This window comes from Thalassophryne amazonica, chromosome 15 (genome assembly GCF_902500255.1).
Source record: "Thalassophryne amazonica chromosome 15, fThaAma1.1, whole genome shotgun sequence".
NCBI lineage: Eukaryota > Metazoa > Chordata > Actinopteri > Batrachoidiformes > Batrachoididae > Thalassophryne > Thalassophryne amazonica.
Window position 1 is genome coordinate 1,894,448 of NC_047117.1, and position 17,261 is coordinate 1,911,708.

General features: G+C 43.8%; 1 protein-coding gene across 1 annotated transcript in view; it reads right to left on the reverse strand.

Annotated features, from left to right (window-relative positions):
• The window catches only part of slc8a1a (solute carrier family 8 member 1a), a 38,357-nt gene extending 23,490 nt beyond the window's left edge, over positions 1–14,867 (reverse strand). Inside the window, 4 exon segments of the mRNA XM_034189261.1 lie at positions 5,235–5,341; positions 12,034–13,183; positions 13,186–13,858; positions 14,822–14,867. Coding sequence (XP_034045152.1) covers positions 5,235–5,341; positions 12,034–13,183; positions 13,186–13,834 — 1,906 coding nt within the window. The 5' untranslated portion in view covers positions 13,835–13,858; positions 14,822–14,867.
• Between the last annotated feature and the right edge of the window lie 2,394 nt (positions 14,868–17,261).

Genomic DNA, 17,261 nt, shown 5'->3' on the forward strand with positions numbered 1-17,261 from the left:
AAATCTGAGGATGACTGTTGTTCAAACACACACACACAGACAAAAACACACAAACACAGACAGACAAAAAACACACAGACAAAAACACACAAACACCCACACACAGACAGACAAAAAACACACAAACACACACACAGACAAAAACACACAAACACACACAGACATACAGACAAAACATACACACACAGACAAAAAACACAAACACACACGGACAAAAAAAAACAGACAAAAACACACACCGAGACAAAAAACACACACACACAGACAAAAAACACGCACACATGTTGTGTGGGGGGGGGTTTGGCTGGACATTTTGGTGTTCTTTTCTTTTCTTTGCTCTCCAGGTGGTATGCAAACTGATTTATTGTCTGTGGAGAAGGTGCTGGCAGAAGAGTCCTTCACCCTCATCAACGTGATGTGCAGCACCTGTGGATGATGCTCACGTGCAAACTTAAAGACTTTCAGCTGAAGCAGATAATGAGATGGCGTTCTGCATTTAAGTCATGTGTGATTCAAGCAGAATTGCCGGGAACTCGACCTTGTGATGTTCGTTTGTGAGACGCTGAGGACCGCGCCTGGGTTTGACACATCGTGCCTGTGAAGGAGGACGGGTGAGGGACACATGCTGTCAGCACACATCAGAGGTGATTTGATTGTCTGAATAATTGTTAACAGTAATTTGGTATTTTGTTACGCAGTATATGTGAATATTGATGAGAGTTGTGCAGCTCGCTTCTCACTGCCGTGGTGTGCGGACTGATGATCCTCCACCTGTTGTGAGAAGCTGCTCATTTACATAAAGCTGAAATTCAGACCTGAATGTGTTGCTGATAGTGTGTGCCTTTGAAGGATATTAGTTGTAGCTGCTGACTTACCTCACCTTTTCTATCCTTCACAGAGTCAGTTTGTCGTGTCCACCTGGGGGGTGTTTGGCGGTGAACGTGGGTCCAGAGGCGCCGGGCTTCGATCCCTTTGGGCGCTGGAGAGCGCGCCGTCCTTCACTCCGCCAGACAGACGCGTTTTATGTTTGTACACCGAGTATTGCACAAAAGGGGGAAAATAAATTGTTTTGTTATTGGAACCCGCTTTCTGGTTATTTTAGCGCTGGGTTCAGTCAGACGCAGGTCCGCTCCTCAACCCGCGTCGACACATAACAACACAGACAAAAACACACAAACACACACCGAGACAAAAAACACACACACCGAGACAAAAAACACACAATCACACACACAAACACACACCGAGACAAAAAACACACAATCACACACCGAGACAAAACACACACAATCACACACACACACAAAACACACAGAGACAAAAAACACACACACAGACAGAAAACACACAAACACACACACAGAGACAAAAAACACACAAACACACACACAGACAAAAAACACACAAACACACACAGACAAAAACACACAAACACACACCGAGACAAAAAACACACAAACACACACCGAGACAAAAAACACACAAACACACACAGAGACAAAAAACACACAAACACAGACAAAAAACACACACACCGAGACAAAAAACACACACACAGACAAAAAACACACAAACACACACAGACACACACACACACACACACACACACCAAGACAAAAAACACACAAACACACACAGACAAAAACACACACACAGAGACAAAAAACACACAAACACACACACACACAGACAGACAAAAAACACACAAACACACACACACAGACAAAAAACACACAAACACACACGGAAAAAACACACACACACAGACAAAAAACACACACACACACACCAAGACAAAAAACACACAAACACACACAGACAAAAACACACACACAGAGACAAAAAAAACACACAAACACACACACACACAGACAGACAAAAAACACACACACACAGACAAAAAACACACAAACACACACGGAAAAAAAACACACACACAGACAAAAACACACAAACACACACCGAGACAAAAAACACACAAACACACACACAAAAAACACACACAGAGACAAAAACACACAAACACACACCGAGACAAAAAACACACACACAGACAAAAATCACACAAACACACACAGACAAAAAACACACACACAGACAGAAAACACACAAACACACACAGACAAAAAACACACAGACAGAAAACACACACACAGACAAAAAACACACACAGAGACAAAAAACACACAATCACACACAGACAAAAAACACACAAACACACACAGACAAAAACACACAATCACACACCGAGACAAAAAACACACACCGAGACAAAAAACACACAATCACACACAGACAAAAAACACACAATCACACACAGACAAAAAAACACACAAACACACACCGAGACAAAAAACACACAATCGCACACAGACAAAAAACACACAAACACACACAGACAAAAAACACACAATCACACACCGAGACAAAAAACACACACCGAGACAAAAAACACACAAACACACACACACACACAAAAAACACACACAGAGACAAAAACACACAAACACACACCGAGACAAAAAACACACACACAGATAAAAATCACACAAACACACACAGACAAAAACACACAATCACACACACAGACAAAAAACACACACTCAGACAAAAAACACACACAGACAAAAAACACACAAACACACAGACAAAAAACACACACAAACACACACCGAGACAAAAAACACACAATCACACACCAACACAAAAAGCACACAAACACACACAAAGGCAAAAAACACACACAGAGACAAAAACACACAAACACACACACAAATAAACACAAACACACACTGAGACAAAAAACACACAAACAAACAAACACACAGAAACAAAACACACAAACACACAGAATCAAACACACACAGAAACAAACACATTCACACACACAAATAAACAAACACACTCACACACAAGCAAATGTTTGTTGGATTATCGTGTGAGTCCAGAATCTGAGTTCTGTCCTCACAATCTTCAGTCCTTCTGTGTCCAAATCACTCCTGTCTAGTTCTGGTCAGGTCCAACATGAAACCAGCACCTGCTCAGCCTCCTCCAATCACCCACAAACAGGCTGACCTGGACTCCGCCCTCCCAGGCTCCTCGATCTGAACCCGTCTCATCCCGTCCCAGTTCCACTGACCCAGGTCACATCAGATCCGGCCTGGCTTAAACAGGTCTACCCAATCAGAGCAAGCAGCAGTCAGAGAGCATGAAAAGAAGTGAAAGGTCATCAGAGGGGTCACGGTGCCACACCCACACCTGTCCATCTCCTCATGTTCCAAAACGGCGGCTGCAGCTCGACGTAGAAGCTGACCCGCTTATCGTACTCATCACGGTCAATTATTCTAAGCGAAATGGACTTCCTGCGAACGAAAGAGCAGCACAACAGCAGCAGGGCAGGTCAAAGGTCAGGGCTCATGCATTAGTCCACAACACACATTTAAATATGTTCACACAAAAAACCAACAGGCCATCAAGGTCAGCAGGCGGGTTTCCATGGTAACACTGTAGTAAGGAAGAGGATGTGACCTCACCTCACCAGCTGCCGCAACGAGGTGGAACACAAAGGTCAGACCGTAACGCACGCACACACACACACACACACACACACACACACACACACACACACACACACACACACACACACACACACACAGGCGAATACACACACACACACAGGCGAACACGCACACATACAGGCAAACACACGTGCGCACACACAAACAGGTCAACACACACATGCTAACACACAAACATGCATATAAGCTCACAGGTGAACACAAACATATATATGCGCACACACACGTACACAGGTGAATACACACACACACACACAGGCGAACACGCACACACACAGGCAAACATGCACACATACAGGCAAACACACGTGCACACACACCCAGGCAAACACGCACACAGGTGAACACGCACACATACAGGCAAACACACACACACAGGCGAACACACACAGGCAAACACGCACACATACAGGCAAACACACACACACAGGCAAACACACACAGGCAAACACGCACACATACAGGCAAACGCACACGCACACACAAACAGGTGAACACACACACACACAAAGGTCAACACACACATGCTAACACACACACATGCATATAAGCTCACAGGTGAACACACAAACATATATATGCACACACACATACATGCACACAGGTGAATACACACACGCATATGCACATACACACACACACACATACAGGCGAACATGCACACACAGGTGAACACACACATTTGCGCACACACGAACACAGGTGAATACACACACATACACACACACAAACACACAAAAGGTGAACACACGCACACACACACAGGCGAACACACACACACACACAGGCAAACACGCACACATACAGGCAAACACACGCGCGCACACACACACAGGTGAACACACACACATACAGACAAACGCGCGCGCACACACACACAGCCGAACATGTGCGCACGCACACACACACACACACACACACACACACACACACATACAGACGGACATGCACACAAAGGTGAACACACACATTTGTGCACACACGCACACAGGTGAACACACACACATACACATACGAACACACAAAAGGTGAACACACACACACACAAGGTCAACACACATATGCTAACACACACACATGCATATAAGCTCATAGGTGAACACACAAACATATATATGCACGCCCACGCATGTACACAGGTGAACACACACACATACGCACACACAAACAGGTGAACACACACACACAAAGGTCAACACACATATGCTAACACACACACATGCATATAAGCTCACAGGTGAACACACACATACGCACACAAACACACACAAACACACATACGCATACAGGTGAACACACACACATACGCACACACAACCACATGTGCACACACACAGACACACACACACAAACACACACGCCAACACACACATGTACACATCCACGAACACACGGGGTTGTTACAGGTCACAGGCCCACACTTGCTCCACAAAGGTCCTGATGACTTCATCAGTGATCGATTAGCAGTTGTGAGTGGAATCAGAGTGAAGTTTGTTGGATTCTTTGGAGGTGGATGTTCAGCAAACCACTGTGAATCACAATCATCTGAGTTTCCCCTGAGGCTGTGAGGTGAGCTCACATCACAAGTCAGAGGTCATCTCCATTACAGGTGACTTCAGGGGGCGGGGTTACAGCACAGGTAGACAACGCCCCCACCTTTTCGCTCACTCATCTCCAGGAGCCGAGGCTCTCCGATCTCTAAGAAGAGGTTCTTGTTTTTTTCATACGCTTCATCATCGATTATATTGATCTGTATCATTTTGCTGAAATCACACACACACACACACACACACACACACACACACACACACACACACACACACACACACACACACACACACACACACACACACACACACACACAAACACACAGAGGAGAGAACCATGCAGAATACAGAGCTGTGATGAATGGTGGTGACATCATCAGTAACAGAGCAACAGCTCACTCTGACCTTTGATCTTCAAAAATAATCACTAACAGCTTCAGGTGCAGGACCCCCCCCCCTTCACCCCACCCAACAATACAGTATTTGTTTGTTTCTTTGTTTGTTCTTTAGCAATATGGAATGAACCATAAACTCATCATTGACCTTCATCATACATCCAGTAAAATTTACTACCTTTACCAACCAACAGAGGGCACTCTGATTCTTAACCTGTCAGACCTTTGGGCCCCTTCACACATAGTACGAATGTGGTTGAATTGCGCCTGAAGTGTGCATGAAGCAGGAATTGTACGCAAAACGTGTAAAATCAAAGCTGCCTCCAACACCTCGTACACCTGCTGCTACAACTATTTGCACACACCAGCAGCTGAAAGACAGCATGTGCGCTGTGAGAGCGCATTGATCCTTGTCGTGGCAGGTGTCGGCCAAATTCCAGGTGACACACACGAACATCTAACACCGCTCACTTGGCACTTAGCAAATGTGTGGCCAGTCGTACTATCATCACAAAAACAGTCGGCAGATGATCACTGTTGAGCTGGATGTGAAATTTGTCAAGGGGACTTTGCAAAGAGACACAGTGAGACGTTGGTGTGTGCGCTGAACTCACGGTGTGTGTCCGCCGACAGGAGCAGCTGTGGAGATCTGTGGTTCTGGATGTCCCAGCTGGGGAACATGTACCATGTTTGGATGGACATGAACTAACAACTGTCCACTGTGATGCGTGTGTCTCTGCTTGCTGTCCTCACATGGACATGCATAAAAACATATGTCGCTGATGCAATGGGCTGCAGCGAGCACACACACGGTGTGCACATTGACAGGCTGTTATAACACTGTCCGGACTGTCAGATCTGAATGTCACGTCACCCATGTGAGCTCTGTTCCACATGATGCGGTGTGTGTCCTGCGGTGGGCCATCCACAAGACACGCATGTTGGGCTGGACATGCACATGGCGCCAGCTGGACACACCGGGCCAGCAGATGTGGACATGATAAGAGCGCCCTGCTTCTCATTCATGTCATTTCATGACTGTATGTCTGTGACCATGGGTCATCTACAGAGGAACAGTTCATACTTGTATTGTCCGCTTGATAAGAGAGATTCAATAAAATGCAGTGTTTTTATATGGTAAAATGGTAAATGGACTGCATTTATATAGCGCTTTTCCATCTGCATCAGACGCTCAAAGCGCTTTACAAATAATGCCTCACATTCACCTCAATGTCAGGGTGCTGCCATACAAGATGCTCACGATGCTCACTACACACCGGGAGCAACATATAGTGTATGGTTGTATTTTTTTTTTAAATACGTCCATGTCCTTCTTGATATCAGGCATTTTCCTGCACCTTTTACAGTACAGTGATGGTAGCTCAGTGGTAATATTTCTGGCTGGCAATCACAGCTTTTGTAAAACGCAGGTTCGAATCCCGTTGGTGGCATGTATTTTTTTTCACAGTAGCTACATGATGTGGTTACACACGCTGCAACTACTCGCACTGTGTTCCCACATGAACAAAACCGTTGCAGCGGCATCATTCCCACCTGCCTGTTGGCTCAATGTTTTCATGGTTCGCTCCTACGAGCTGTTCCGCCATGATTCACCCTGAATTGTACTTATTTGTACTATGTGTGAAGGGGCCCTTTGTGATGTCACAGAGAATTTACAGACTGGGACCCAAGGAAGAATTTGGTCTCATATTCTGTTTACATTTACCAACCACACATGTTCAAGACATGAATGATGACATCACCTTTTGCACTTTACAGGTTTTAGAACCTTTTTTACACTTGTGTCAAAACCACACCCAAGTTTAACATCAACACATCACTTAAGCATTCACACAAATTGCGCAAAAACCAACAAACACTTCAGATTTCACTCAAAATAGAAAAAATGGCAGAAAATCCTGCTACCCAGCATGACGACTGCAACACACAGTAGACAGAAAAACACCAGATATAATTATCAGGGACAAAAATGTTTTTTTAATCGGGGGAGTGGGTTTTCATAATGTAAGGAGAGTGTTAAGTGTAATACACAGTAATAATGGAGCAGCAAATGAAGGCCCTTCTATCACTAGATGCTGAGAAGGCATTTGATAGAGCTGAGTGGATATGTATCTCTTTAAGGTTTTGAAGAAATATGGATGTGGAAAGAATTTTATAAAATGGATTAAAAAAATTATATAGCAACCCCACTACAGAAATAAGAACTAACAGGAACATTTCCAAACCAACAGTAATTAAAAGAGGCTGTAGACAAGGCTGTCCACGTTCACGCCTGTTGTTTGTATTCGTCATTGAGCCACAGGCAATTGCACTACGCTCGCTTCCATGCCTCGCTAGTATTACTGTCAGCCCTGCTGAGCACAGGATCTCAGTATTTGCTGATGATATTATTTTGTTCCTGTAAAGCTGAGCCAATCTTTACAGTATATTTTAGAGATAATTACATCATATAGTGATACTTCAGGCTATAAATTAATCAACCCAAATCCTCGATCTTACTACTTAATGCAGACGACAGAATTGATCCAGGCCCAGAGACATCACTGTTGTGTGGGCCGCTGAAGAGGAGGTACTGCTGGCCCACTACCAAATGGCGCCCTGCCTGAAGTGCGGGCTTCAGGCACGAGAGGGCGCTGCCGCCTCACAGGAACAGCCGGGGTGACAGCTGTCACTCATCAACTATGACAGCTGTCACCAATCACCTGGTCATCACCCACACACACAAAAGCAGGACGACATGTCCACCTCGTCGCCGAGATGTCATCTACCTTCACGGTAAATTCTCAGCCGTTGTTGTGTTGACGCACGTTACTTGTTTTCGTGTGTGTTGAACTGTTTGCAGGTGTCTGGATCGCTACTTTCAGCTGAGGCTGGGTTCGCGGACGGTGGAGGAGTGACGCACTTCACTCCTCACTCTGAACTTCAATAAGTAGGATTACAGACTCTGTATAAACTGTGTACTTGAGGTGGAGGTGTCTTTCCCACCCGACTAATACAAGAAGAACTTGCTGTTTACTGGGTGTGTTTTTCACACACTCATTACTTCTGTCTTCTGCTTCCTGCCAGCAGTACCAGATCTAACAGTCAGAGACGGTGACCACCTGGGGACTCAGGACTTAACGGTTCCAATATCCTTCGGGTTCGGTGGCAGTGGAAATCGTGTGGGATCCGGTTCTACTCGGGACGGACGTCTCCTATCCTCGAGCCTACCCACACGTCACTTTGTATATTTTGATTGTGAACCAAATTCTGCATTTGTCTGTATTTCGTTGTGCACATTTAACAACAGTAAAGTGTTGTATTTTTGACTCATCTATTGTCCGTTCATTTACGCCCCCTGTTGTGGGTCCGTGTCATTACACTTTCCCAACTATCACCGTTCAGTGTAGGAACACAATTTGAGTATTTGGGAATACAAATTTTGCCAGATCTTGAACAAATTGCTGAAAGAAATTATAACTTCATAATGATGGGAATAAGTGATTCTATCAATGGTTGACATTAACAATGTCCATGATTGGGAGAATTTAAATAATTAAATATATTACCTAAACTTCTCTATGTGTTCCAGAATGTTCATTTGCCACCTCCTCTGGAGTTTTTCATAGAAATCAAGAAGATGTTTATATGGAAAAAAAAAAAACCCTGGTAACCCTGACCTCTGTTTTTTTTTTTTTTTTATGGCAGCACGTTTTATTGTGGCTGGTTTTGATTCCGACAAGCAGAAGCTTCTGGACATATTTTAGCATTTCGGAGAAATGGCGGGTTTTTGGGGAAACAGCAGGTTTTGAAGTACATGTTGTTTTGCCGCTTCCAGCAGCCCACTGAACCGTTCTGGCTCTGCCTCAGGTCGACCTTAACATCACTGTCTTTCTACGGCTCGACAAACTGTACTGTCATCAGCATTACCAAGCTAACAGGCTAACACAGATATAACAGAAGCTAGCGTTAGCATGTCAGCACTGTGCGCGTGGCAGCAGCGTGGCAGCAGCGTGGCAGGAACTCACCTCATTGGCTGTAAACAAACAAAGGGCTGAGTGCAATTCTTTGTGTCTCGCCGTTTTCATTATTTAACGTTGATTTACGTCATTTGTCGCGATTATTGAGGATGTTCCCGCTGGTTTTTCAGGATCATTCTGTGTTAGCGGAGTACGACCAATGCACAACTTGATGGTTGGCCTTTTTTCATAACCATTTTTAACATTTATTTATACTTTATAAATATTCTTCATTTACAGTTGTACATACAAAGTCCAAAGTGTCATTTTGTCTTTTTTTAATGTTTTAAATCATCTTGTCTTGAAAAAAGACAAAACATTTTCAGGGAAATGAGATGACCTCGTCACAGCAATTACGGCGTAAACAGCCGGTGATTACAGCCTTCAGCGCGTGCTGACAGTGTCACGCCACACGGCATTATGGGTAATGACAAAACACAGAATGTGCTCATTTTACAGTGTTAGCATGATGACAGTAGCGCATTAACATGCTAACAAAAGTAAAGCATTTGATGTCATGAAGTAAATGAAAAACATGTGGCTACTCTGACCTGCTGGTGGCGCTGTGTGCACAGTTACCCGCTTCCTGTTTATTCAGACGGAAACATGATTCATTCGTCTGAAAGGCTCAGAACACTAAATGAAGCATGTTTCAGAAAAACTTTGAGATGTCTGAAGCTCCTCTGTGCTGGCAGGTCAGTCTGCTTATTGTCAGACCGGGATTGGACCAGGACCAGGATTGGACCGGGACCAGCTGTGCGTGCCGCCGTGTCATCAGGATTTAGACCTCCCCTGAGAGGAGCAGTTCCAGATCTGGGCTTTAGGATCCAGTCTGTGACTGACGATGAGCAGGATCGGCCCGCTGCAGGTCCTAATAAGGACACGGAGGAACTCAGAACCAGCATCGAACTGCACAAGACCCAAAACCATCAGGACAACAGACTCAGTAAGGCGCAAATACCTGAACCTGGTCAGAACAGACCAAGTTCTTCAGCTACTGGAGACAAAGAAACAAACATATCAAACACTTTGGAAAAGTTCAGATGATACTGAAATAAACAGAGATCAGCAGAATTTAAATGTTGTGAATTTAATTTTTTCATCTTCATCATCGTTCTTTTGAAGTTTGTTGTGTCACATGGAGACAAACATGAGACTGCGTGGAGGCGATCATGAGACTGCATGCAGACAAATGTGAGGCTGCGTGGAGACAGACATGGGAATGCACGGTGAATAACGTGAGACTGCGTGGAGATGAACGTGAGACTACATGAAGATGGACATGAGACTGAGTGGAGACGGACGTGAGACTGAGTGCAGGCGATCATGAGACTGCGTGCAGACGATTGTGAGACTGTGTGCAGACGGACATGAGAATGCCCGGTGAATAACATGAGACTGCGTGGAGACGAACGTGAGACTGCATGGAGACGGACGTGAGACTGAGTGGAGATGGACATGAGACTGAGTGGAGGCGATCATGAGACTGCGTGCAGATGAATGTGAGACTGCGTGGAGACAGACATGAGAATGCCTGGTGAATAACGTGAGACAGCGTGGAGACGAATGTGAGACTACATGGAGATGGACGTGAGACTGAGTGGAGACAGACGTGAGACTGAGTGGAGACAGACGTGAGACTGAGTGGAGACGGACATGAGACTGCATGGAGACGGACATGAGACTGTGTGGAGACAAACGTGAGTCTGCATGGAGATGGACGTGAGAATGCGTGGAGACGGACATGAGACTGCGTGGAGACTGATGTGGGAATGCATGGTGATGAACGTGGCACTGCGTGGAGACGATCGTGGAGACAGACATGATAATGCGTGGTGACGAACGTGAAACTGCGTGGAGACGATCATGAGACTGTGTGGAGACGATCGTGAGACTGCGTGGAGACTGACGTGAGAATGCATGGTGACAAACATGCCACCGCGTGGAGACGGACATGAGACTGCGTGGAGACGATCGTGAGACTGCGTGGAGACGATTGTGAGACTGCATAGCAACGAATGTGAGACTGCGTGGAGACGAACATGAGACTGCATGCAGACGGATGTGAGACTGAGTGGAGACGGGCGTGAGACTGAGTGGAGGCAATCATGAGACTGCGTGCAGACAAATGTGAGACTGGCTGCAGACGGACATGAGAATGCCCGGTGAATAACGTGAGACTGCGTGTAGATGAACGTGAGACTGAGTGGAGATGGACATGAGACTGAGTGGAGGCGATCATGAGACTGTGTGCAGACGAACGTGAGACTGCATGGAGATGGACGTGAGACTGAGTGGAGATGGATGTGAGACTGAGTGGAAGCGATCATGAGATCAAATAAAGGGACTTCTTAATATGTTCCGCTGCAACCCAGCGCTGCACCATCCAGGTTTTCCAAAGAAACAGTAATGAGTCCCAACAATGTTATGCAAATAAAACCCCACAATGCCTTGCGGCACACTGAGTGAGACAGACATCTGTGGTCATACTTACGAGATCTCATCGTTCTCAAACTCCAGGACTCCATGTGTGTCCTCAAAGTCCTCTCCACCTCCTTTAGCCGTGCCCTCCAGGGTTTTGTACGGCACCACCACAACGCCACGGGCTCCAGCAGTCCGGATCACCTTGACCTCCATCATCCCGATGCTCTCACTCACAGTCACCACCGGCTCCTCAAAAGTAAAGATCCCCGCGTGGTCGTCATCGAAGATCGTCACCGTAGCTGTGCATGGGAGGCCTAAGCCGGCAAGAGTGTCCACACGGTTCTCCCTGTGGTCATCCAAATCAGTGTCCTCACATATGACCTTCACATTGCTAAGATGAACCAGGAAATGCTCATCCTCCTCAAAGATGTCGTCATCAATAATGGGGATGCGGATCTCCTTTTCTGCCTCCCCTGGTTTGAACACCAGCATACCCTGGCTAAACTGGTAATCTGAGCCGGCGTTTGCAGTGCCGTCTTCAGTCTGGTAGTCCACTGAAATGGTCCTCATTAGGTCTCCCCCACGACGCACCACATTCAAAGCCACGCTGCCACAGTTCTCCAGGCACTGGTAGGTACCAGGATCGAAGAAAACCTTGGAGGAAAAGTCACTCTCTGAGACCTCCAGGCAGAGGTCAAACTGAAAGGCTCTCTTGGCCTGGTCCGCGGCGTGCTTCTTCAGGATGTTACCTGCGCCTGTCATGATCCGTGTCGCCTGACAGCGGTAGAATGCACGACTCTTTTGTTGGTGCGCTAAAACCTGATAATTCGCTATCTCGATCAAATGCTCTGTGTCCTTCTCTGGGTTTTTTTGCTTCAGCTCCTTCAAGATCAGGGCCATCTCTTTCCTGGCCTCCTCCTCATCCAGTTCCTTCACATAAAAATCCGCCTCCCCATCTGTGAAGTCTTCTTCGAGAGCGTTGAAGATTTTATCACCCATTTCAACGTGGACCTTTGAGGGAAGATCCGGCTCCCCCTCGGTTTCAATGATCATTCCCTTCTGCTTCCCTGCTCTGTACCGTTTGTAGACATATTTGTAGAAAAGAAGTCTGCGGTCGGCCACGTAAGCAAACCCCACACAGAGAGGGAAGAAGAAGAGGGTAAGAAGCCCCTCCCATATCTCCACAATCCCTGGAGAAAAGACAGCCAAGATCAGGTAAGCCAGGTGTACGCGAACACGCTCCAGGTGGCCGTGACAAAAAACACCCGGAGGTGCTTCACCTTCCTGGTCTCTCCTTCAGGAATGACAGAGACACAGAGGCCGATGATCACAAACATGTTGAAAGCAGCACTTCCTACAATTGTGTTCGGCCCAAGTTCACCGGCATTAAAGTCATGACCACAAACCTCCACGACTGACAGCAGGATTTCTGGGGCGGAAGAACCCAGGGCCATCAGGGTCAGGTTGGACACAGTCTCATTCCAGATGCGTACTGTGGTGGTGATCTTGTCTCCATTTGGTTTCTTGATGGTGATCTGTTTCTCCTGGGAGGTGATGACTTCGATGGAAGCCATAAATCGGTCAGCAATGATGGACACGCCCAGGAACATGTAGGCCAAACCCACAAAGTAAATGGTGGCTCTGGCCAGGCGGTCGGTGAAGGCCGGGTTCTCCGGCTCCCACAGCGGCAGGATGACACCCACAATGCAGTTGGTGCTGCCGCCACATTTTGTGCGGTTGGTGAGTGTGGCGTTGGACTTGGGGGCAGTGGAGCCCCCTGCTGCTGAATGAAGGATTTCAGATGAGATGATGGTTGTAAGGAAAAGAAGCTGATAGGTGGAGAACACAAATGAGGGCGTGGCTCCGTCCATGGTGACAGTTCAGCTCCGCTGACCCTGCAGGCACAAAAACATAAAACATCAAAAGATTCTTCACAGTAAATTTATGCGGACATCGTTTTCAAGATAATTTGCTGAGATCAGCAAACATGAGCAAATATTTGCTGAAGTCATTTATCGTGAGTTAAACTTTGGTGAACTCTGACCTGCAGTCACCAGCTGAGGAAAACTTGAAATCTGTCCGCCGCTCCTAAGATATTCAGACAAAGTTGATCACATAATCGCCAGAACACTATTGTGGCTGTCAGTGAGCCAGAAGGGGGCACTGTTTGACAAAGGACCAACAACATGGAAATCACTGGGATCTGCCAATCAAAACCGGACATGAATCTGTCAAAATGTCAGCAACTCTTCTGTGACCCTAAGCCGACCTCTGCACCAAACTCCACTGACAGAGGCTCATGTGTGTTTCAGATGTCCTACTGTAAATCAAACAGGACTGAAAAAATAAAAAAATAACCACCATTAGGTTGTCTTGAGCTGAAGATGTTTAGCTGTTTGGAAGATTTTAAAAAGTCCAGATGATTTTAATGAAACCTCTAGTAAGTCCCTTCGGCTGCTCCCTTGTTTGCACTCTGGGTCGCCACAGCAAATCCAAGGTGGATCTGCGTGTTGAATTGGCACAGGTTTTACGCCGGATGCCCTTCCTGACGCAACTCCACATTACATGGAGGAATGTGGCAGGGGTGGGATTTGAACCAGGAACCTTCTGCACTGAAACCAAGCGCATTAACCACTTGGCCACCACCCCTGCTATTTTAATGAAACCTCTAAACATCTTTAACCTGCAGGACAGCATCCACATCAGCATCGCAAAGGAAGATTCAGCACTTTATGACATCATATCGTATCCTGGCTTAGAAATGTTCACATATGTTCATCCAACTGTAAATTTGACTTATGGTCATTATCTGAGAATTTAATGAGACAAATACACATAACAGAAAGTCTCATACGTACTGTCAAACAGGCGATCTGGAAAAATAACAAGAAATATAAAAAAAAACCTGGAAAGTTTGGAGTCGTTACAGAATCAGGATCCCCCTCTCCAAAAAAAGAAAGAAAGAAGACAAGATTTCAATTAATCCAGAAACAACAGAATCCTTTCAGACAAGTTTTCCTCCGTCTGACATCAAACACTCTGTCTCTCTCTCTCTCTCTCTCTTTTTCTGTGTCCTTCTCAGTCTCTCTCTCTCCCTCTCCCTCTCTCTCTTTCTGTCTCCTTCTCAGTCTCTCTCTCTCCCTCTCCCTCTCTCTCTTTCTGTCTCCTTCTCAGTCTCTCTCTCTCCCTCTCTCTCTCTCTCTCAGTAGAAGTTAACCCTATAAAGCAGACAGACACTCACACATCCTGAAACAACCAACAGACAAATATCTGAATCTTTGATCCCATCAACTCTTTGTGATGTAACAAAGAACGCATGTCAAAGTAAAACAAAGGAAATATTTGGAGGTGGATGTTGGTTCCCATCAGGAGCCGTTTTAGTGCTTCCTTCCGTAAATTAGTAATTAATCAAAGTGTTTGTGTGGAGCCTCAAGCAGCGGCAGAAATGTTTAATGGTCTATTTTTAACACATGAAGATAAAGGACCTTTACGGGAAGACTGAAGGACACGATCTAAACACACTCCTCATGGTCCAAAGACCAATTTAAGAGTCACAACTGCAAAGAAACGACAGACATTTTCACAATAATGGTCAAAAGAAAAAATGACCAAGATTTTCACGATAAAGATCAAGAATCAAATAAACTACAGACATTTTCACAATAAAATAATAAAAACTAGACATTATTCACAACAAAGGTCAAAAATCAAACAAACTACAAACATTTTCATGACAAAATAATAAAAAACTAAACATTATTCACAACAAAGGTCAAAAATCAAACAAACTACAGACATTTTCATGACAAAATAATAAAAAACTAGACATTATTCACAACAAAGGTCAAAAGTCAAACAAACTACAGATATTTTCATGATAAAAGAATAAAACAACTAGACATTCACAACAAAGGTCAAAAATCAAACAAACTACAGACATTTTCATGACAAAATAATAAAAAACTAGACATTATTCACAACAAAGGTAAAAAAAATCAAACTATAGATATTTTCATGATAAAAGAATAAAAAAACTAGACATTATTCACAACAAAGGTCAAAAATCAAACAAACTATAGATATTTTCATGATAAAAGAATAAAACAACTAGACATTATTCACAACAAAGGTCAAAAATCAAACAAACTACAGACATGTTCATGATAAAAGAATACAAAACTAGATATTCACAACAAAGGTCAAAAATCAAACAAACTACAGACATGTTCATAATAAAAGAATACAAAACTAGATATTCACAACAAAGGTCAAAAATCAAACAAACTACAGACATTTTCATGACAAAATAATAAAAAACTAGACATTATTCACAACAAAGGTCAAAAATCAAACAAACTACAGACATTTTCATGATAAAAGAATAAAACAACTAGACATTATTCACAACAAAGGTCAAAAATCAAACAAACTACAGACATGTTCATGATAAAAGAATACAAAACTAGATATTCACAACAAAGGTCAAAAATCAAACAAACTACAGACATTTTCATGACAAAATAATAAAAAACTACACATTATTCACAACAAAGGTCAAAAATCAAACAAACTACAGACATTTTCATGATAAAAGAATAAAACAACTAGACATTATTCACAACAAAGGTCAAAAATCAAACAAACTACAGACATGTTCATAATAAAAGAATACAAAACTAGATATTCACAACAAAGGTCAAAAATCAAACAAACTACAGACATTTTCATGACAAAATAATAAAAAACTAGACATTATTCACAACAAAGGTCAAAAATCAAACAAACTACAGACATGTTCATGATAAAAGAATACAAAACTAGATATTCACAACAAAGGTCAAAAATCAAACAAACTACAGACATGTTCATAATAAAAGAATACAAAACTAGATATTCACAACAAAGGTCAAAAATCAAACAAACTACAGACATTTTCATGACAAAATAATAAAAAACTAGACATTATTCACAACAAAGGTAAAAAAATCAAACTATAGATATTTTCATGATAAAAGAATAAAAAAACTAGACATTATTCACAACAAAGGTCAAAAATCAAACAAACTACAGACATTTTCATGATAAAAGAATAAAACAACTAGACATTATTCACAACAAAGGTCAAAAATCAAACAAACTACAGACATGTTCATGATAAAAGAATACAAAACTAGATATTCACAACAAAGGTCAAAAATCAAACAAACTACAGACATGTTCATAATAAAAGAATACAAAACTAGATATTCACAACAAAGGTCAAAAATCAAACAAACTACAGACATTTTCATGACAAAA